This window comes from Dama dama, chromosome 5, assembly GCF_033118175.1.
Source record: "Dama dama isolate Ldn47 chromosome 5, ASM3311817v1, whole genome shotgun sequence".
In the NCBI taxonomy this organism is placed as follows: domain Eukaryota; kingdom Metazoa; phylum Chordata; class Mammalia; order Artiodactyla; family Cervidae; genus Dama; species Dama dama.
This window is the reverse complement of record NC_083685.1, coordinates 95,289,492-95,311,798: the sequence shown is the minus strand read 5'-3', so window position 1 is coordinate 95,311,798 and position 22,307 is coordinate 95,289,492. Positions and strand designations below refer to the sequence as shown.

The window sequence follows — 22,307 nt, the reverse complement described above, 5'->3', positions numbered from 1 at the left end:
TAACGCAGCTTCCCGGAATCCCCCCCAGCTCCAGCCGGAGCCCACCTGGCCTGGGGAGCGGCGCGGCTACCAGGAAGCCGGCAGGGGGTGGGTCGCGACTAGGCCCCGCTTCCGGCCGCTGGCCCAGTCGCCATGGCAACAGGCGCAGGGCAACTTGGGAGCCGTTAAAGCTCCGGAGCCACCAAGGGGCTCAGGGACTGCGCCGCGGCAGGTTTTGCAGCCACTGCATATGGGGCTGGAACCGGGACCAGACTGGGGCAGAAGCCGGGGTTTCGGGGTGCCGCCGGCGCAGAAAGACCTGACAAGGCAGAGCAGACAAACTGTGCGGAGGAGTTTTGGCCCTCAGAGGCCCCCATAGCACCGCGGAGCCGGGCGGGCTCCCCCGGGCCCGGCCCTACCTCCCGCCCATTCAGAAGCTGCTTCGCCCCACCCCGCACAGAGCCCCACCCCTCAGTGGCGGAACCCGAGACTCCACTAGTGTTCCGAGGCACGCTTTCCCGATGGCCAGCTACGAAGAGGTGAGCGTGTCCGGCTACGAGGAGTTCATGCAGGTGGTGGAGCAGCACAGTGGCAAGACCATTTTCGCCTACTTTTCTGGTTCTAAGGACGCCGAAGGGAAAAGCTGGTGCCCCGACTGCGTGCAGGGTGAGGCCAGGATTCGGGAGGCAGCTGCCCAGAGGAAGTGCCTGGAAGGCCGAGGTTATAGCCAGATAGCCGGGTGGAGGGGAAGCGGAGGAAGTCTTGCTCCCGGAGTCCCGCAGGGCGATTTGAGCTTTCCTCTTGCCTTTTCCTACCCTGTTCCGACTCTCCTCAATATGTTAAGACCTTCACGCCCCACCAAAAGTGCTCTTCTAATCATTCGATCCGGGTAATCTTGGAATCTAGTCCTTTAGAACTTTTCACTTCCCCAGTATGACTAGTGTCTTGCAGGACACGTGAGATGGTCTCCTTTCCGTAATTCAGCAAAGATTTATGTCTTTGATTGTGCTGGGCGCTGTGGCCTGGGGACAAATCAGAACTGAGAGGCGGACCTTACCCTTAAAAGATATCTGATTTCTCCAATCAGAAAACAAAAAACAAAAAACACCTAACTTGTGTTAACCTCAGTGAACTGCACGGTAGTCTAAGTACTTACCAAGACTGAGGGGAAGGAGAGGGACGCTGTTTGTCAGCGCCTGATTGTAGAGTTGGTTTGTAATTACTTTCATTTTTATCAACTTTTTAAAAAGCTGAACCAGTCGTACGAGAGGGGCTGAAGCATGTTGGTGAAGGATGTGTGTTCATCTACTGCCAAGTAGGAGAAAAACCTTAGTAAGTGGCAATGGGTTCTCTATTTATCAGACACACACTAGACTTGCAAACAGGCGAGAAGGGCCTTTGTGATTCAGCTTCTGAGTTCTAAGGTTCAGTCGTGGATAAGTCAAGCAAGTAAAAGATATTAAATACAAATTAAAATTTTGAATGTTCAGCCATTTGTATTAGGTAAGGGCAATTCAATAATTTGGCTTGATGTTAGTTCAGAACTTAATTGTCTCTACATTTATTTTATATCTTAGTATATATTCACTTAAATGAAATTTTGCACAGGAGAATAGGTCATAGACGTCAAGGTTTTTTAAATGTTTACAACAAAAATGATTGCTAAAGGCTAAAGTGGGAATGTATCAAATATCAAGCAGACTTTAAGAAACCAAGTAAATGTTTTTCATGATCACTTTCTCTTTTTGAAATAGTTGGAAAGATCCAAATAATGACTTCAGGAAAAACCTGAAATTAACTGCAGTGCCTACACTACTTAAGTATGGAACAGTGAGTATCCTTCTTTAACTGTTTTGGAGATACAATTCACCCTATCAAAACTCTTCACTTGTTCTGGATTGAAATTTGAAAAGATCTTGACATTTCATCCCAAACATCACTCTGCTCTCCACAATGCATTCAAAACAGACAACTTGGCCGTTCATCCCTATGGCCAATCCCAATGACGTATTAATAATGCAAATACTGGGGGGTTTTTTTGTGACTTTTAAAAGCCACTCTTATTTTAAAATTCTGTAAGCACTGCTGAAGAAAGCTGATTCGCACCTCCTCTAGTCATGGCCCTGGGATTCTCAATTAGAGTTAAGGGGAAGGGGAGAAATTGGACTTGCTGTCTCCTGTTTTAGTCCACGGAACCAAGTATTTTAATGATTCACCTTAAGGTAAATATCTTTAACTATTTCATAAAACTTGTTACAACTAGTTGATAGTTTCTGTATGGGATAATTTCTCTGTTTCAAGACTTGTGTCATTCAAAGCATAACAACTCATTCCCTTCCTAATAACATTTTTGTAACCGTGGGTTAAGATATGACTGTTCTTCTCTTACAGCCTCAAAAACTGGTAGAATCTGAGTGTCTTCAGGCCAACCTTGTGGAGATGTTGTTTTCTGAAGATTAAAATTTGCTGATGGCAAATTGTGTCTATTTCCAAATTTGCTCTACTATAAAAGAAACTGTATGTCTGCTTTGAATTCATGTTAACAATAATTAATCAAGGATGATGTAAAAGAAATTGATATATATCTAAACAATAGAGCACTATTAAAATGCTCCTGAACCCTCAAGTTTGCTTTAATATAAAGGTATTTTGGGGCTTCTCCATTGGCTTAGTGGTAAAGAATCTGCCTGCAGTGCAGGGGATGTTATGGGTTCAATCCCTGGGATGGGAAGATCCCTTAGAGGAGGAAATGGCAACCCACTCCAGTATTCCTGCCTGGAAACTTCCATGGACAGAGGAGCCTGGGAGGCTACAGTCCATGGGGTCACAAAGAGCCAGACACGACTTAGTAACTAAACAATAACAAGGGTACTTTTAAGCTACCATAGGTAAAATAAGTCTTTAGGAGTGGCAGTAGTAGCACAAAGGTATTAGTGGAGATGACAAATACCTCAAAGACCCTAACAGTCCAGTAGACAGCTTCCAAATCTTAAAGGAGTTAGGATCTTTTACCTTAAATTCCATGAATTTACAAAGAATCATTATTCCTAAAACACCTTTGGCTTCACAGTGTAGAACTTAACCTAACCACTGAAGGAAAATCCAGCGCCATCTACTCCAGCCTCTGCCTAATGCTGGCAGTGTTGTTACAGCTCTCTGGATGTGCTTCATTGGGATGAGGTGGGTGGCCAAGAGATCAGAGACTATATAACCTAGTGGTGGGAAGGACTCCAGTCTATGAGTCAGTCTCAATGGTTATGACTAACTGTAACCCTAGGCAAGTTATTTAACTTGTCTAAACCTCAGTTTCCTCCTTCATGAACATGGATCATTCTGAGGATAAAATGAGAATGCAGCTAAGCCTGCATTCTCAGGACCTGGCTTTGTGGTATCTGCCAAATAAATGTCAGCTTTCTCAAATGAGTACAAGTATCTGAGGCTCCTCACCTTTGTTCTAGTCCAAGGTCAAGAGTCCAATTAGTAGTTAACCACCAGTCTTCTCCCTGCCATTACTAGGTCAGTGACATACCAATGATTCTTCCTTAAAGCTCTCTTGCAAAGCAGCTCGTGACACAGGTATGTCTCCGGCCTGTAGAATTTAAAAACCTTAATGCAGTTCCTGGTGTCTGATGTCAAGAGGTCACTGACTATCACTCTGCAGAGGACGGGTGGGGTAGCTGATGTGAGGGACAGCAAGGCTCCAGGAGACAGACCTGTCACATGCCCCACTGCCTTAAATAGGTCTACAGCACCTAACATTTCTGTTCTTCAAACATTTCTGTGTTAAATACTAATAAAAGCTTACAAATCCACAGGGAAATCAAAGTAAAACAATTCAGGTTTAACAGAAATAATCTAGTAACAATAAAAGTTCAATTAAATAAGCACACTAACGGTTCTGGCTGCTACCATAATAAAGGTACGCAGGAACAGTCTTTTTTTTTTCTTCTTCACTGTACAAAAGCAATATATACATGTCTTAAGAGCCTGGTCGGGATCCAGCTTTTTATTTTCCTGATGTGTTATTCTGCTGTTGCTGCTCCGCCAGGGCTTGCTGAAGGCGCATCCGCTTCCGGGAATAGTGCTGCCAATGCAGAATTTGCTGCTCATCAATAAATTTCGCACACTGAGCATTCACCAGCTCCTTGCGGAAGTGTTCGTACTGGAGCAGTTCTAACATGTGTAAACACTGAGGGTACCTGGGGTTAAGTTTATAAGTTAATGATTGACATAATAATACCACGCTCTAGTTAACTCACTTAAACATGCTTTTGCAGTCTATCATTTCTGTAACATTAACTTGGTATACTTTGGTAATACATTTTTTTTTTGCTTATACAGAAAAGCTAATCATCAAAAGTCAGCAAAATTTTCAAATGTGAGAAAACATAAGCTTAGAAAGATTAAATAATTTACCTAAGACCACACAGTAACTGGTAAACAGCGTAACTGTCAACTGGTAACACAATAACTGGTCAACATCTGGGGGCAAATCACACTATTCTCTTCTGGTGATTTCCACGGTAAGGAACAGGAACACTTTATTTTCAGAATTATGTGTTTAATACCTATTGGTTTTCCATAAACTATGATAAGAAGACAGCTTTTAAAAGTGGGTCAACTTCAGGAAAAACTATGCACAGATATTGTATTCCTGTTTTCCACAGGGATATAAAAATTCTGAAATCATGTACATATACTCCGAGATTGAGCAAATACACTGTAAACAGAAAGCCAAACTGCTGGCTCTCAGAAAAGTAGTTTCAGATTAAGGAAGGAGGAAGGCTAGAATGAATCCTGTTATTAAGTTGGAATAGAAAACATCAGGATGAACTCATGGCTTTATACACACACACAGATATAGAAACAGATACACAGAGACACATTTCTAGCTTTATGTGTTGAGAGAGCCTAGAATCAATGACACTCAGGACCAGTGAGCACCGAGTACCCAGATCATGGGTTTTAAATAGTATTATCCAGGGCTGGTTGGAGACGCAGCTGATGCTACGGCTAACATAGGGAAAGTACAAGATGAGCCTGGAGTATTACAGAGTGGCAGAAAGAAAAATGCTCGAAAAATATAGGGACATGTTGAAAGTACACAAGAGCCAATTCGAAGGGGCTCTCACTGGCTATATCCGGGATCACTACTTCAAGAAGATACCCATAAGATAAAGAATCCAGGAGTCCATACTGATGTAACTTTATAAAATGAATAAATAAATCAGGAACAAGGAAACAGTCTGTCCTTACAACTGAATTTCAACTAACGAATGAGTAAAGAATTATGGAATTAGAAAATCACCACAGAAAAAGCTTTCAAGCAAGTATTTTCCATAGATTGCCAAAGTTAGGTGAAAGACTGAAATATGAAACAAGATATTTACATAGTCTCAAAGCATTCCCTCACAAGATAGGTATTAAATACAAAGCGAAAAACAAGTAACTTGATACAGAGAAAACTAGCAGCCACCAGCTGAACCAGGTCATCAAAAGTCTGGGGTGGAGCCTGAGCTCTGCATTTCTAACAAGCTACCAAGTGATACCGATGCTGCTGGTCTGAGGACCACAGCAGGGCCCAACACCATGTTTCCTTATTGAATATTTGCTTCCTATACTCCAGATATACGTGCTGCTGCTGCTGCTAAGTCGCTTCAGTCATGTCCGACTCTTTGCAACTCCACAGACGGCAGCCCACCAGGCTCCCCCGTCCCTGGGATTCTCCAGGCAAGAACACTGGAGTGGGTTGCCATTTCCTTCTCTAATGCATGAAGGTGAAAAGTGAACGTGAAGTCACTCAATCGTGTCTGACTCTTAGCGACCCCATGGACTGCAGCCTACCAGGCTGCTCCATCCATGGGATTTTCCAGGCAAGAGTACTGGAGTGGGGTGCCATTGCCTTCTCTGCCAGAGATACATAGTTGCTTGTAATTGTCCGCAGCTAAGGCTGGAAAGCCCTACTCACACCTACTGTAGCTACTTCCTTCGCATGAGGATGTTCTATCAACAAAGACCTAGGTCTGAAACCAACTCTGCCCATTCTCCAGCTGGGTGTCCTTGAAGAGGGTACTTAATTAATCTTTCTTAAGGTTTAGTTTCTTCCTCCATAAAATAAATTAATGTGATAACCAAGAGGACTGTCTTCAAGTAACAAATGCTACTTCTCAATAACTGGAACTTAGACATACATGATCATTTATAAGACTTGGAGAAGACCATGCTCAAAATAAGGGACTATAAGTATTTTAATAGGCTACAATTATAGCATCAACCAACAAGATGAAATAGAGGAGATACAAAAGCAAAGTTTGCATTTATATTTTTTTAAAAACAAATGAGAAATAAACGGAGAACTCAACTAACAGCACTGATGAAAATGAGAACTGAAGGATTTTATCTGACATAAAGATCCCAGCAAATCAACAATGTGAATCCTTGACTGGAAGAGAGAAACTGCAGCTGCAGGTCGTGGCTATTAGTGAAATGGTGGAGGAAATTGTCTAGAAGAGGTAGCTGCTCCTCTGCTCTAGACAGTGACTGACCTGGGAGAGCAAAGACCTGGGATTACCAGATCTTCCAGAATTTCAAAGAGAAGCTGGAAATCTGGATCAAAATACGAAACTCTCCAATCTTTAAATGCTGGCAACTAGTAAACAAAAACCTTGTGCAGAAATGAAATGGGGGTTAATTTGCAGCCTCTCTTAAATTTAAATATCTGAATGGCTATTCTTCAAGAAGGCATAGATTGGTTCTGGATTAATTAAGGGACAAAACTAAGAACACTTAGTTTTAACTAAGTTAAAGTTACATAGAGGTATATCATGTTATAATACAAGGAGGAACTTTCTGGAATCTAGCTAACAATGGAATTAGCTGCCCCTGAATGGAGTATGTGTTCACTGGAAACCTCCAGCCAGTAAACAGACGACCATCTCAGCAATGTTGTGGATAAAATTGAACCTGACAGTGTCTAGGGCTCAGTGTCCAACACTGAGTCTCTAAGTCTATAATACATACATATGACATGTTGCAATCCAGTAAAAAAGAAAAAATCTTTTCTCTGGATTATTAAATGAATAAGTGGTTCTTTTATAAAGGCCCAGTAAGGAAAAAAAAAAAAAAAAAGGGGCCAGTAAGGGTGGAAAGGGTCCCAGAGGCAACAGGAGGATGTGGACTTCATAAATCAGCTGTTATTAGACAGAGAAAAGTGGCTTGGCCAAAGTACAAGTTTGAAACATTCTCCTCTCAAATTTGTGTTTGTTTAGGGGAAAAGAAAGGTTAGATGTTTCATCACTTCTTTTTGACTACCTATTTAAGACAAAGCAGAGGTGGGAGTTCAAGGCTTATTTTTTACCATTAAAAAGAAATATTTGTGATTGTAATATGCTCCTTGCATTTCACTAAGCCTTAAAACGAGAGTATCTATTGCACAACTTGAATGATAAATTCATGTATTTATTATGTAAGATATATAAAATAAGAAAGCAGCTATTAAGACTCGGGTAAGGTTACCTCCTCCAGAAACCCTTGCTTATAAAAGTACCCCTTTCTATGTTCTTTCATTTTCAGGCTATGGTTGTCATTGCATATATAGACTGTGGGTTCCTTGAGGTCAGAAACTCAGTGAGATACAGGGAGTGGTACAAGATAAGGTCAGAGAAGACAGGGACAGATCACTCAGGGCTAAGAGACTAGATTTTCTTCTGCATGCAATGGGAAGCGACCAAAGGGTTCTAACGGAATGTTATTTCTATTTTTAAGAGACCAAATTGGTTTCTGTGTAGAAAATGGTGGTTCTTTGTTTGGCAGTGCAGGGAGAAAGGAGGAACACCAGGGAGTAGATACTGCAGTAATCCCAATTAAGTTAGAGATGAGTGTGTCTCGTATTAAAATGGAGGCAACTGAAAGGAGAGCAGAGATTCAACAGGTATTTTTTCCAACGCGAAACTAAGAAGTCTATTAAACATCAGTGCTTTGGAGTATAAAAAAGTACACACACGTTTAGGACTATAAAAATTAAAACTTACTTTAGATACTTGGCATATTCTGGTTCTTTCCAGTAAAGCAAGTACTTAAGATAATTAACAAAAGCTTTATCTTTGAAGTAACCTCTTTGGGCAAGAACTGAAAGGCATAAAAAAAAAAAATACATCTGTAGAGCACACCAGTCCTTGGACTACTCATTTGTGACTAACATAATCGTAAAGAATTTACTTACATAACATTCCCACCACCAACACACACTGAATTCAAAACAGAAGTCCCAGTTTGCTCAATTATATATACCAGTATAAGTGCAACAGTCATTCCATTCTATTGAGAATGTATAAAATTAGATACTAAAGTCATCCCTCAGAACCCACAGGGAGTTGGTTCTAAGAGACCCAGCAGACTCCAGAATCCACAGATGCTCCAATCCCTTGTATAAAACAACAGAGTGCCATGACAGTACTGTCACCCTCAGGATGGGCAGATTCCACCAACTGAGGTTGCATTCAAGGATACAAAGGGCCAATAGTACTATGAATTTTGACTCCTCTATCAGAAATCATAACTAGCTACTCAATTCAATGAGGTGCTCAACAACTTACAGTTAAGGTAATTTGGGTTGGCTAAACACTGTACAAATTCCAGCTCCAACTGAAACCGCAGTCGATTTCCAGCATCATCTAGGAGAGAAGATAGCAAAATCATCTAAAATAAATGTCACTGTATATAATACTGATTTGAAGACAGAAAACAGCAGTATAGACACCTGACTAATGCTGAGTTACATAAAGAAGAGCATGCAAATGTTTTCCTAAACTGGGTGTGGGAGAAGGAAAACCTTCCTTAGAAGTCTAAGGAAAGCAACGCCCTGATTTAAAAAAAAAAAAAAAAAGGTTTATTTAAAGTTAAATTATCAAAGAAAACAAGATCATACATGGAGCAGAACATTAATCACTCGTGAGCCACTATGTTGGGACTTCACAGTGATCAGTAGGATAAGCTGCAGCAATGTGCCTTGCCTTATTTTGATAGTACGTTACAAGCTGTTAAGTAATCAAGCTTAGCAAAAGCAAAGCAAATGCTAAATCCATCAAGAGATGTTCAGAATGCAAGATGAAAGAGACCCTGGTGAGTATGCAAGATCAAGAATCGCGTGCTTCGGTGAGACCCGTAAGTGGCACGGTAATACAAGAGTTCGCTGACGATATTTTAAACTTAGGCAAGCTCATCTGAGATGCAAAAAAACAACTCGAGGAAGCGATTTATGATCCAAAATCTCTCCTTTAGTCTTGCTGGAAGCCGGTGGGGCCAGTGTTTGAATAACCAACGGGGAGAAAGGATCGGCCAACAAAACAAACTCTGAAAAAGCCAAATTACCTTCGCCCTTCCAGACGCTAGAAGAGCCCTGGTCCCTCCCGCTCCGATCACTCACTCTGCGGGGAGTTGGGCCTGGATTCTCAAAAAATTCCGGGAAGCAGGTGTCTGGGCCTGGGACAGTTTCTATTTGACAAAACACGAGGCTCGGAGCGCTACTCACCTGTCTCCATAGCGACGGCCGCGGCCATCACCAGCAGTCACTCTTAAGCCCCCAGCAGCCCCACACAGCCAGGATCGGAGAAACTGGGGAGGTCCGGAAGTCGCGGCGTCCCCTTCCTGCCGCGGGGCCGTGTGGGATGCGGGGGCGGGCACAGCTTCGCAAGGGGGCGGGTGGCTCCTCCCATCCAGGGCCCGCCCCGCCCCGACCCCGCCTCCACCCGGACAGGCTCTTGACAGGCTTGGGGGGCGGTGCGGGGTCAGACGGTGCTCTCAAGGGGCCGAACCCAGGATTCCCAAGGAATCTTAGGCCTCCCTGCCCCAAGATCACGGTGCCTCCACGTGGGTCGCGGGGCCCTCGACCACTGCTCTGCCTGCGTCACAATGGCATGTGACGTCGCTCCTCACCGTATAAAATAATCCTTCGGGGATCGTGGGGCGGTGGGGCCTCCAAAGGTCAGCCTAGCCCCGTTACCCCCATAAGATGGCCTCACCCCTTCGGGGAAAGCCCTCTCCGGCCCGGGCGGAATCCATCCGCTCCGAGGAGACGGCGACAGTCAGTGTGGAGACCTCGTCCCACCGCGTGGAGACATCCTACCGTCACGTGCGGACATCTTCCCGGGAGGTGGAGACCACCCAGCGCCGCAGCGAGGAGCCCTCCGTCTCCCCCTCTGGGAAGCGACTCCCTCGAGTCCTCGAGGTGTCCTCCCAGCACGTGGAAACCCGCTCGCAGCTCACAGAGACGGCTTCCCGCCATGTCAGGGCCTCGTCCCTGCGGGTGGAGACGTCTGTGCACCGCGTGGAGAGCCCGCCACGGCGGGAGAAGCCGGCCGCCCGCCAGAACGTCCAAAAGGCCCGATGAAATGCTGCCTTCCTCGGAGCCACGAGAGGGCCATGGCCCTTGGCCAGGGCAGAATCGCCTCCAGTTCGCAGCCTGCCTGCTGCCAGGTGGACCGATCATCTTTGGTTTCCTGGAAACAGTCCACAAATCAATTTAAGAAAGAGCCAAGCTGCAGTTCCGGGACTTAGCCAACATTCATTGACCCTCCTGCACCTTGAACCAAAGGCAAGTCTTTGACCCAGTGAACTATTTTAATTTGAAGCCAGCACAAAAAGTTTTCAGGCTCTAGATACTGCATGTATTAAGCTGATGGAAAAGAGACTGTTTGAGCCTCCAGGGCAGGTGAGTTTTGAATTTGGGGCCCCTTGAATGACCTTAGCTGCCTCAAACCTGGAGAAGGAAATGGCAACCCACTCCAGTATTCTTGCCTGGAAAATTCCATGGACAGAGGAACCTGGCAGGCTATAATCCATGGGGTCACAGAGAGCTGGACACGACCCAGCAACTATCACTCACTCACTGGATGACCTTGGCTGCTTCAAACTTAGGGACAAGGAGCAAACAAATCATAACCGGTAGAATTAAATGCCTGCTGCAAACCTGAGGTGCAAGCAACAGACTTTCCTTAATTAATTAGTTGGCCTGTGTTTATGTTTCAATATATTTCTCTTCATGCCGAGTCCTTGTGCCTGGTAGCCATGCACACAGGTTTTAATAGAGGTCACACACACACACACACAAAATAGAGGTCACATGTAGTTCAAAGTGAAAAGTGAAGGTCAACAATCAAGAATAATCTTAGAAAGGAAACGTGACCTGTGATTTGAGGAGGTGCAGGTGAGGCATATTTATTGAGTACCTACTCTGTGGTGGGCGTGCATTTGGGCTATCGCAGTGAACAAGGCAAACAGGGTCCTAGCCCTCAGGGAGCTTACATTCTAGTGAAAAGGCAGACAACAGATGACAAACCAAGAGTTTTCTATTGTGATGAGCACTATGAAGGAAACAAACAGGTGATGTGATAGAGAATATGCTGACCGGTACCTGTTTTTCTAAGTTAACCTGGTTAGCAACAACTGAAGGCAGGTCAGGGCTACCCCCTAGATCAGTAAATCTTAACAGATTAGTAGGTGGAATCATTCAAGGTGGCCTTGGCTGGGAATGAAGGAACATCCCTGCTTTCAACAATATGTGCTATTTATCCCATTTAGCAGGATGTAAAGACCTGGATTCTGTGGGACCTCATTGGGAGATAGAGTACTTGCTGTTGGCAGGCACTGTGCCCAGTCATTACTCACATTAATTCATTTAATTACAGGGGAGTGCACCGGAATAGGGCTCAGGCCAGGGGAATGTCATAAAACCCCAGAGGCACCCCTGATGCTTCTGCTTCATCAAACTTCTGCTATAGACTAATACTTAGACTTTGGAATTTTAGTCTTTGGTGAGCTTACTCTCTCTTTTAAATGTGACAGACCATGTGCATTAGATACACACTCTTCATCAGTGTTTTTAAATGAGCAAAGTGCTTGCTTTTCTTTAACTGTTCTTTATTAATGTTTTCATTACAAAAGTGATAATGTGCTTAATGTAACAAATGAAATAATTCAAGATATGTAAAGAATCTGTCATCATTGCTTTCCATTTTCATCCTCTGGAAATAATTCGTGTCAGTAACTCGGTGTATATCCTTCCAGACCTTTCTGCAATAAATGCTCCTGATCTCCTTATTAGTCGTACCTAGAAAACTAGTTGAAAGGTTACTGTGAAGAAGCCAAGAACTTGATTTCTAGATGATTGACTCTCTTGGAATCTAATCCGTTTGTTTTACTTGATAAGGAGACTGAGGCACAGAGAGAGAGCACCTTGCCAGTCACATGGCACTTAGCCTGCCTGCAGTAGCACTGCCCCCCCGGACTGTCAGAACAGCAAGGATTTTACCACTGCAAACTCATTCATTTAGTTGTCAGTGGCTTGTCCACAATACCCATTAAAGATACCAAGAGAAAAGGCTAGAGTAATTAAATGGTTCTTTAGTGTGTCTTTGATGAGATTCTTTACCAGTCCCAGGGCCACTTTATCCATTAGGCACGGCAGGCTGTAATCCTAGGACCTGCAAAAATCCATTGGCTTCAAAATACAAGTAAAAGAAAATAGCAAAATTGAAATTAATAAGGGTCAGTGGGCACACCTTGTAATATATGTAATATGATATGGATCAGGACCTCCAAAGATAATATCTAAGATCCAGCCTTAAAATGGCTCTGCCAAGGCAACTCCACACTGATACCTGGGCTCCAACAAGATGACAGGGTAAGGCCTCTCTCCAAAAGTGTTAAGACTGGTAAGACTTTGATTCCTTTATTTTCTCTTTTCTCTCCCCTAAGCAGACTGACCTTCCCAGTGACTGAGAAACTAGACCTCCGATAAGTGAATTCATCCCTCTGGGCCTCACTGCCCCCACTGAAAATGAGATGTTTGGACCAATCTTTGAATATGTGATTCCCAAAGTGAGGAATGCAGACACTGCTGATGTGCAAGATGATTTTAGGAGGTATGAGAACATTTTTTATTTTGATAATTAAATATTTATTTCAGTGTTTTTCTTTTGTTCAGTCACTAACTCGTGTCTAAGTCTTTGCAACCCCATGGACTGCAGCACACCAGGCTTCCTTGTCCTTCACCATCTCCCAGAGCTTGCTCAAACTCATGTCCATTGACTTGGTGATGCCATCTAACTGTCTCATCCTCTGTTGCTCCCTCTCCTCCTGCCCTCAGTCTTTCCCAGCATCAGGGTCTTTTCCAATGAGTTGGCTCTTTGCATCAGGTGGTCAAAGTATTGGAACTTCAGTTTCAGCATCAGTCCTTCCAATAACTATTTAGGATTGATTTCCTTTAGGATTGACTGGTTTGATCTCCTTGCTGTCCAAGGGACTCTCAAGAGTCTTCTCCAACACCATAGTTCAAAAGCATCAATTCTTTGGCACTCAGCCTTCTTTATGGTCCAACTCTCACATCCATACACAACTACTGGAAAAGCCACCCAGACCTTTGTGGGCAAAGTGATGTTTCTGCTTTTTAATGCTCTGTCTAGTTTTGTCATAGGTTTGTCTTTTCTTCCAAAGAGCAAGCGTCTTTTAATTTTGTGGCTGCAGTCGCCGTCCACAGTGATTTTGGAGCCCAACAAAATAAAATCTGTCACTGTTTCTACTGTTTTCCCCATCCATTTGCCATGAAGTGATAAGATCAGATGCCATGATCTTCATTTTTTGAATGTTGAATTTCAACAGTGAATTATATATAATATAAATATAAATGGATTATATACATATATATGTAATTATATATATGTATATAACTAACATTCATACTTGTTATTTCACCAATATTTTACTTAAGCTATAGTGGGCATTTTTAAATGTTTAAATTAACTGATTTAAAGAAAAAATAGATTCCATAAACAGTCAGCCTTCAGTGTGGCCAGAAATTTGAAAGTGATATGGAACACACTGATTAGTGTTTGGGAAATGAGGCACTAATTTAGTTCCCTAAGTGAATGGATTTTTAGATGCATGAGAAAGCCTGGGACTGTGAGGTCTATTTATTGTATTGTAATCAGCATCTTTCTTACTCATGAAATAAAAAATAGAAAATATAGAACATATCAGAGTGTTCACACATAGTAAAGGTAAGACTTGCTTTGTGAAATTTTTCTGTATTGTCACAGTTTCCTCAGTCGTGTCCGACTCTTTGCAACCCTATGGACTCTGTCCTTGGGATTCTCTAGGCAAGAATACTGGAGTGGGTTGCCACGTCCTCCTCCAGGGGATCTTCCCAACCCAGGGATCGAACCTGGATCTCTTAACATCTCCTGCATTGGCAGGAGCGTTCTTTACCACTAGCACTGCCTGGGAAGCCCTGTCACAGTGTAAAATATGTTAATACTGGGAGTCACTGTCCAGAAAGCTGAAAAAAGAAAATGCATCCTCTGAGTCCATGCGTGTCTGAGTTTGTGCCATGACAGACCGTGGACAGCAGAGGTCAGACCATCCCCACACCGCACGGCAGCAAAGGCTGATCCTTAGCTGAACAGAAATCTCAGGGGCACGCCAGGCAACACAGAGGCCTGAGGCCAGGCCTGAGGTGACAGAAAATCACAGTTGTTAACAGACAATCCAGCTTGTTTGCCTGCGGCAGTGACCACTTCTGAGAGGGACCAGAGCACCAGGAGCTCCCGGGGAGCACTCCAGGCAGCACTGCCGCAGCCACTTCCCAGCCTCCACCCGCAGGCCGCCTTCTCATCTCTGAACTTTTCCCAACACCCTGGGGATGCTTCCGTGTCTGGTGCTTCTCAGTCTAAGGCCCTGTGATTCAGGATTAGGCCCAGCCACGTTCGTCTTGAAAATCAAAGCATCTTCGTGTGACACGTCCACACTGATTTAAGGGCGGACATTTGTGTTACACGTTCCATTCCAAAAGGAGCCTTGAGAGTGGAGACCAGCCAGCACACAGTGAGCACTCACTGTTCAGGCACTGTTCAGAACACCCCTGCCTCCTTCACACCAACATGAGGTGGATCAGAACACGGGAGCACAGAGAGGTTAAGGCACCTACCCCGAGTGACCAGCCAGGAAGAAGAGGGGCTGAGACCCAAGCTGACTGCAGAGCTTGTGCCCGTAACCACTAGCTTCTGCTGACTCGAGAGGCTGGAGAGCCGGAGAGCCTTCCCAAGTCTCTTTTTTTATTTTCAATTTCTTTTTTTCCCCCAAGTCTCTTTCTGCTAATCCCAGTGTCACGTCCAGCAGCCTCTTCAGTCCACATCCTCCCTGATCCTCCTGTAGCATTTGACCCCGAGGACCATCCCCTCCTCGAAATTTTCTCCTGCATTGGTTTCCATGGAGGAGAAAATCCTGCCTGTCCTCAAAGCCCTGCCCCATTTCCACCCTCACCAAGGAGCCTGGTCTTCCACCCAACCCTGAGCCCGCTTCCCGAATCTTCTCACTCCCCACTGCCGCCCCTCTGTGTACAGCACCCATGTGATCGCTCTTTAAATTACTCCTGCTTGTTTATTCCTGTCCCTCCCATGAGACTGAAAGCACATCAAGGGCAGGGACTATCACAAAGCCTCTTTGTGCCCAGTGACTATGCCCGGACCGAATGAACAAGGTTTGGTTTGTCTGGACACAGGCATGGTCACTGAATGTTCTCAGCCCTGCTGTAAGGCACGGGCATCCCCTGGCAGTAAGCAGGGAAACACAGGGGGGTATAGCTTCTCCAGAGCACAATTAAGGACACATTTGCAAAGCCAGACGGTCTTTGAATAAAGACAGAATTGTTCAATGACACATGCTCACTCATACTACATGGTCTTTTTCCCTTCTTTTTATTCACCCACGATTTATTGAATTCCTGCTCAGTGCCAGCTTCTGAGATGGTCGCCAGGAGCTAGGGGAAGATGGAAACGGGATGATTCAAGTCCAGAAGCAGATCTGTGCCTACTGTTGGGGTAGGCTAGGAAAGGTGACCCCATGAGCCCTCCTTCCCTTTGCCTTCCATCTGTTATAAATTGCCTTCACCTCATGATGCTTCAGCTGGGAGTCCAGACTGCAGCTGGCTTAAACAGATTGCTGTGCTTGCAAATAGCAAGACACTTCAGCCTGCAAAATCAAACTTTATCCCTTTTCTTAAATAAGGATGCAACTCCACTGTGTCAGTTCGGGCTTTACTTCTTAGGGTGTGACCTTGGAGTGACGCAGCGGGCCTCACCCAGGCTCCCTGGGGCCACCCAAGTGAGCTGGCCAGGTGGGAAGCCTCAGCTGAGACTGTCTCCCCACCAGTCTGAGGTCTGTGGATCAGGCTTCATGGTTGGAGAGCTCCAGACAAGGAGCGGCAGGGCAGGACCCTTGGGAAGACAGAAGTGTGTGAGGAGCCAAGGACCACCGTTCCCCAGCAAGGGTGGGGCCACCCAAACATCCAGATGGTGGAATCATGTATGTATTATTTTTTATGAACTGATAGTTTTTATTTTCTGTTTATTTGCATATACCACGGTCTTCATATTCGCTATTTGTGTAAATATTTATAGCAGCCTTCCTATAGCCTGTTGGACAGAATGGAGAACACTGCACTCGTCATCCTTTTATGTACAGGCCTGTTATTTTTCTGTTGAATTATTTCCTCGCAACCCACTCCCAGGAGTTTAATTACCACAGGCAAGGGGATGAACATTTTAATAGCTCGAGAGCCGTATTGCCTAATTCCTTCCCTAGAAGACTGTGCTAATTTGCAGGGCCCCTGACAGTGTGTTTAAGCTGGCTTTACCACAGCCTCAGAGCATGAGATGTTATCATTTCCCTAATGAGTGCTAATTTAGTAGGTGTGGAGCAGCACATTCAGCTACTCTAACGTGCGTTTCCCTGACTACATCGAGGATGAGCATGTTGTAGGCACTGGTCCCTTCTTTTGATGGCTTCCTGCTGCATTGTAGGCCCCATGTGTCTGTCTCTCTCCACCTCTCACTGACTGTGTGTTGATCTCTCTCTTTCTAAACCTGTCTCCATCTTTCCACCTCTGAATCCTGTTTTTCTCTGGTTTCTAACTGGGCAGACACATGGCTGATTCGTGACGGTCCTGGACGAGCCCTGACAAGCTGCCAGCTGGACCCAGACACTGGGGCCTCCCCAGTGAACTCAGACGAGGTTCTTCCTTCCAGCGGGGGCTCATCTGGGCTGACCGCCCAAGAAATGGCTGGGAATGACCAGGCTGGCCCTCCTCAGCGAGCCCCTCTCATGATGTGTGCCAGGCTCTCCATCCTCAGGACAACGCGCCAAACAGACCTGCATGTCCTGGCATTTGGGAATGTGGGGTCTGACAGAGCCAGTGAGCAGGGTCCCGGAGTCTGGTTGGGTGACGGCAGAGGGGCCCATAGAGGCCAATGGCTCCCGCGAGCCCTTTGCCCAAAGTGGTAGAAGGAGCTCGCTTATCAGGCAGAAAACCCCCTTGGCCCCATGTAGATGGAGAGCACCCAGCACTCCATAGTGTGGCGGGAATGGGGGCCTGGCACACTGCTCCACTTCCAATGGTCTCAAAGGTTCTTGGGCACTTGGGAAGATTCCAGAAAGACTTCAGAAAAGCAGCTGACCTCGAGGGAAGCTATGCACATGTACCCGGTGAAGCCCCATGCTTGGCGAGTTGCTGACTCCAGGCACCAGGCCTGCCTGCCGCCACTTGTCACTGAAGGTCGACGGGCCTTGGGGGGTCTGGGCCTCTGCAGTCACCTCTCAGACTCCGTGGATGGTCCTAGAACATTAGAATCAGAGAGATTGTTAAAAGCCAGACAGGAACTCTAACATCAAGTGTTCTGCCCTTTCATTTAATGTTTTCAACATAACTCAGCTCTTTCTAAAACTATTATTATATAACAAATGCATGGAAAAAAGTGAACGTGTTAGTTGCTCACTTGCGTCTGACTCTTTGTGACCCCATGGACTGTAACCCTCCAGGATTCTCTGTCCATGGAATTCTCCAGGCAAGAATACTGGAGTAGATAGCCATTCCCTTCTCCAGGGAATTGTCCTAACCCGGGGATCAAACCCATGTCTCCATAATTCCAGGCAGATTCTTTACTGACTGAGCCACCAAGGAAGCCCGTAAAACTGCATGCCCATTCCTAAATATTTGGAAAATACAGAAAACAACAAAGAAGGGAATGCAATACCATAGATTCACCAAAGATAATGTTAATTATAAATAGAAATAATATATTTATTATCACTAAGATCATACAGTATATATTATACAATTTTGTATGTACTTTATTCACTATAAATTATACATTATAAGCATTTTCAATATAGTGAAATATTCTTCATAAACACTTTTAATTCTTACATACAAGTTTTGAGTGAGACACACAAATAAATAAATACTGAGTTAGCCAAAAAGTTAATTTGTTCAGGGTTTACTGTGGAAAACCCTGGATGAACTTTTTGACTAACCCAATACTTACTGTTATCCCAATGTTTGTCATCTATGTTTTTCGTTTTTCAAGGATGTAAAAACACACTGGAATGGTGGGGAAACACTGAGGTAAAAATGTTTTAAATATAAATCTCTGTCCACAATTTGGACTTTCCCTTAGATTATTCATAGATTTTCCCTTAGATTATACTCAGAGTATAAACATGTTTTTAGTCTTTCGACTTTGCTTTCCAGAAAGGTTGAGCTAATAACACATATTTGTCTCACCACATACAACTACATGAAGAAATGTCACCTTAAAAACATTTACTGATCCGAAAGTCGATGAGTCTATTGCTTCCTTTTAATAGGTAATTTGAGACTCGGTGAGGAAAAGAGACATGCCTGCAGTCATCCCAGGAATGTGTTATCTCATGCCATCCTCTCAACAACCTACAGTATCAGGGAGCTGAAGCACATGGATAGGATAACCTGCTCAGACTCTCACTCAGCTCATGAGGCATGGAGCCTGTGAGTTTAATCCCACATAGTCGGGAACCCTGGGCCCTTCACCTCGGTTCTATGGTGCTTGTTGTTCCCAGACATGATGCTGAAAGGTGGTTTGGGGCCAAGACCTGAAAGAACTAGGAGTTTGGATGGATTTACCCTATAGACAGAGGGGCGCCATTAATGGGTCTTAAGCCTCAAGACTGTGTTTTACAAAGATATTTCTGGTGGACTGGCTGGGGGAGGCTGGAGACAGGGAGGCTGGTGGGAGAGATGTGGGGCACAGATAACGTGGATGACAGAGGCCTGCGCATACCCATGTGCACGTGTGCTTGTGGGTTACGGGCCCTGGGCAGTCGGGAACATTAGGAGTCTGGGGAGGCCTCCTGCCATGCCCTTTTCACTGGGCAAGAGCCATTTTTATCTGCTACACGTCAGGCAAAACCTGTGCCAACTGCCCAAGACTGCACCTCAAATCTAGCAAATAAGAGAGAGGATGGTGTGGATTACGTTATATTTAAAACAAGTCCACACAATGCCTGTAATTTTTTATTCTGACTCCGTAATTACAGCCCATGACCGGTCAGATCATAGTTATCCCCACACCGACCCGCTGTTGAGACACATTGAATTAAAGGCTTTGCTGCTCCTTCAGATTCTATTTTGGACGCCAAGCACTGGCAGGTAACTGGCCTTTCACGAGACCCGTTTCAGTGGAGCCCCTCCCAGAGCAGCCTGCATGAAGGCCAGGTCAGCACTGGGCCCTTGAGAAGACCCCTGATGCTGTGATGCTCTGCCCAGCCTGAGCCTTGGGCCAGAGCCAGGGCCTGGAGAGCTATGGAGGCACCATCCTTAGAGCAGGCCAACCTCCCATGGTCAGGCCCATCTCGGAGCTTCTGCACTCTGAAAGATTCCTGCCTCAGACCTTGACCAGGGTCCCAGGGTCAGATAGGCCAAGCCCTGGCCATCGGGCACAGTTGTCACATATAGGCTGGCATTGCCCAAAGGGGCCTGGTTTAGAAAAGAGGAGGAAAAAACACAAAGAGCACAAGCCAGCCAGGCTCACACAGGCAGCCCCTGTGACTAACCCGGCCTGGGATCCACCAACGACCACCTCTCAGCCCCTGATAGAGCAGGAGTGGGCTTGTCCCTGCCCACAGACCTGGAACGCCACTACCCTTCCTCCCCGTGCCCCCCGCCCCCACACACAGGCCTGCCTCCAGGTGACCCTGGCAGGGAGATCGACTAGCTCCCACTTTACATAAACTGCAGGTCTGGGCTCTGTCGGAGGCGCTCCACTTGTATCATCCCATTTACTCATGTCACCCCTGCCAAGTAGGTGTGACTAGTGTTATCGCAATCTCCAGTTTAGACTTGAGGACGTGGAGCTGAGAGGTCAAGCGTGGGGCTTCAGGCCACTAGTTCATGTGTGAAGGAGTGGGAACCAGAGTCTGGTAGTCAACCTTCTCCCCAGACCTCATGGCTCGTCCACAGGCAGCTGACCTGAAACCACCAGCCTTGCACCCAGCTGCTGGGTGGTGGTCTCACACCCCCCGGCAGCTCGGTAAGCACTTGGGCCCAAGAAAGTCCAGTCCCAGTACCTGAGCACAACTCTCCTGCTACACAGGGCTCCTTGCCTCAGCCAGCTCCCTGCTCCGACCCTTGCTCTCGCGACCCGCTATAGAACAGACAGTTCCTTCCTCTGGCCTTTGATGCATCTTGCACACACTTCTGCACTTATGTTTTTACATCTAGGACATTATTGTCACTATTCACATGACTCTCCTACCAGACTTCTCAAAGGGAAGGGCCTGTGTCCTGCCTCTCAGTTACTAGTTTGACACCTGGGACATAGTGGCTGCCTACTATTTGTTGTAAGAAAAAAGGAGAGTCTGAAAAACTATTCATCCTTCAAAACTATGGCTCGATGGGACCTAAATTAACTTAAAAGCTTTTGCATAGCAAAGGAAACTATAAACGAAAAGAAAAGACAATCCTCAGAATGGGAGAAGATATTTGCAAAAGAAGCAGCTGAAAAGGGATTCATCGCCAAAATATACAAACAGCTCGTGTAGCTCAATACCAAGTAAACAAAGAACCCAGTCAAAAGATGGTCTTCAAAAAATGGGCAGAAGACCTAAATAGACATTTCTCCCAAGAAGACGTACAGATGGCCAACAAACACATGAAGAGATGCTCAACATCACTAATTATTAAGAGAAATGCAAATCAAAACTGTAGTGAGTTATCACCTCACACCAGTCAGAATGACCACCGTCAAAAAAATCTACAAATAACAAATGCTGGAGAGGGTGTGCAGAAAAGGGAATCCTCCTACTCTGTGGCAGGAATGTAAATATGGTGCTGTCACTATGGAGAACAGTATGGAGGTTCCCTAAAAGACTAAAAATAGAACTGCCATATTATGCCACTCCTGGGCATATACCCCAAGAAAACTGTAATTCAAAAAGATACATGCTTCCCAGTGTTCATTGCAACACTATTTACAATAGCCAGTACATGGAAGCAGCCTGCATGTCCGTCAACAGAGGAATGGATAAAGAAGAAGTGGTGCATATACACAATGGAATATTACTCAGCCCGAAAGAGGAATGGAACTGTGCCATTTGCAGAGACATGGATGGACCTAGAGACTGTCATACACAATGAAGTCAAAAGGTGAAGAACAAATACCATCTCCTAACACATGTGTGTGGAATCTAGACAAAGTGGTATAGAGGGACATACTTGAAAAGCAGAAATAGAGACACAGAGAACAAATGAACAGCTACCAAGGAGGGAAGGGAGTGGTGGGTGGGATGAATTGGGAGATTGGGATTGACATATTTACACCACTCTGTATACAAATGATGACTAATGAACACCTACTGTACATTACTGTACTGTACCTACTGTACTGTACTCGGGAACTCTACTCCATGCTCTGTGGTGACTTAAATGGGAGAAGAGAAAATGGGAGAAAAGAAGGGATATGTTTATAGGTATAGCTAATCCACTTTGCTATACAATGAAAGCAACACAATATTGTAAAGCAACTATCCTCCAAGAAAAATAGTCAGATAATTTAAAAAAAAAAAAGCTATGCCTAGAATAAATCCTGGGAAGCCTTCCCTGATTCTGGCTGAACCCGTCTGCTCCAGGACAATCAGGAGGAGGACTGTTTACCTGGGTATACCTTTGGGGGCCAGAACAGAGCCCCAGTCTTCCCTGTGACCCCATCTCTCAGCGCAGAGCAGGCATCTTGCAGGGGTCAGTGAACATAGGACTGAGTTGCTCTTTGCTTCAGAGACCCAGATCAAGGGCACCATGACCCGAACCAGTCAGCCGCCCAAGTCACCAGGCTGAAACCACGGAGAGCTGGCGCGCCAGGGATGTTTGCTGAGGAAGGGCACACAGAAATAAAACCTGACTTTAAAAAAGAAACACGCCCCATAGGTATTCTATTTATATGAAAATCGGGCTGTGATTTTAGTAA

The 22,307-nt window shown here is 45.2% G+C and overlaps 4 protein-coding genes across 5 annotated transcripts in view; 2 read left to right on the top strand and 2 right to left on the bottom strand.

The window, feature by feature from the left end:
- KIAA0753 (KIAA0753 ortholog) overlaps positions 1-170 on the bottom strand; it is a 56,979-nt gene extending 56,809 nt beyond the window's left edge. Inside the window, exon 1 of one of the 2 annotated variants that reach the window (XM_061143175.1) lies at positions 46-170. The gene's annotated coding sequence lies outside the window, so the exon portion shown is untranslated. The remainder of the gene's footprint in view (positions 1-45) is intronic. The other variant, XM_061143174.1, reaches the window with a different exon arrangement.
- Positions 171-358: 188 nt separating this feature from the next.
- TXNDC17 (thioredoxin domain containing 17) lies at positions 359-2,605 on the top strand. The gene is made up of 4 exons (XM_061143181.1): positions 359-645; positions 1,230-1,311; positions 1,734-1,809; positions 2,371-2,605. Exons 1-4 carry the CDS (start codon positions 501-503, stop codon positions 2,437-2,439), a joined length of 372 nt encoding a protein of 123 aa, XP_060999164.1. The 5' UTR covers positions 359-500; the 3' UTR covers positions 2,440-2,605.
- Positions 2,606-3,799: 1,194 nt separating this feature from the next.
- MED31 (mediator complex subunit 31) lies at positions 3,800-9,632 on the bottom strand. Its single transcript, XM_061143179.1, has 4 exons — positions 9,509-9,632; positions 8,574-8,651; positions 8,010-8,106; positions 3,800-4,178 (listed from the first exon to the last, which is right to left on the bottom strand). Exons 1-4 carry the CDS (start codon positions 9,534-9,536, stop codon positions 3,986-3,988), a joined length of 396 nt encoding a protein of 131 aa, XP_060999162.1. The 5' UTR covers positions 9,537-9,632; the 3' UTR covers positions 3,800-3,985.
- C5H17orf100 (chromosome 5 C17orf100 homolog) lies at positions 9,621-18,132 on the top strand. Its single transcript, XM_061143180.1, has 3 exons — positions 9,621-10,687; positions 12,736-12,899; positions 16,079-18,132. The coding sequence occupies exon 1, from the start codon at positions 9,989-9,991 to the stop codon at positions 10,364-10,366; it is 378 nt and encodes a 125-aa protein (XP_060999163.1). The 5' UTR covers positions 9,621-9,988; the 3' UTR covers positions 10,367-10,687; positions 12,736-12,899; positions 16,079-18,132.
- The last annotated feature ends 4,175 nt before the right edge of the window (positions 18,133-22,307 follow it).

Bases quoted from the DNA above. Each gene is read 5' to 3' on its own strand.
- TXNDC17 (XM_061143181.1), top strand. From the start codon at position 501: ATGGCCAGCTACGAAGAGGTGAGCGTGTCCGGCTACGAGGAGTTCATG. The intron at 646-1,229 runs GTGAGGCCAGGA...CTTTTTAAAAAG, and splicing joins GTGCCCCGACTGCGTGCAGG to CTGAACCAGTCGTACGAGAG. The intron at 1,810-2,370 runs GTGAGTATCCTT...CTTCTCTTACAG, and splicing joins CACTACTTAAGTATGGAACA to CCTCAAAAACTGGTAGAATC.
- MED31 (XM_061143179.1), bottom strand. From the start codon at position 9,536: ATGGCCGCGGCCGTCGCTATGGAGACAG. The intron at 8,652-9,508 runs GTGAGTAGCGCT...CTTCTCTCCTAG, and splicing joins GGCCGTCGCTATGGAGACAG to ATGATGCTGGAAATCGACTG. The intron at 4,179-8,009 runs GTAAGTTTTAAT...ACTTAACCCCAG, and splicing joins GAATATGCCAAGTATCTAAA to GTACCCTCAGTGTTTACACA.
- C5H17orf100 (XM_061143180.1), top strand. From the start codon at position 9,989: ATGGCCTCACCCCTTCGGGGAAAGCCCTCTCCGGCCCGGGCGGAATCC.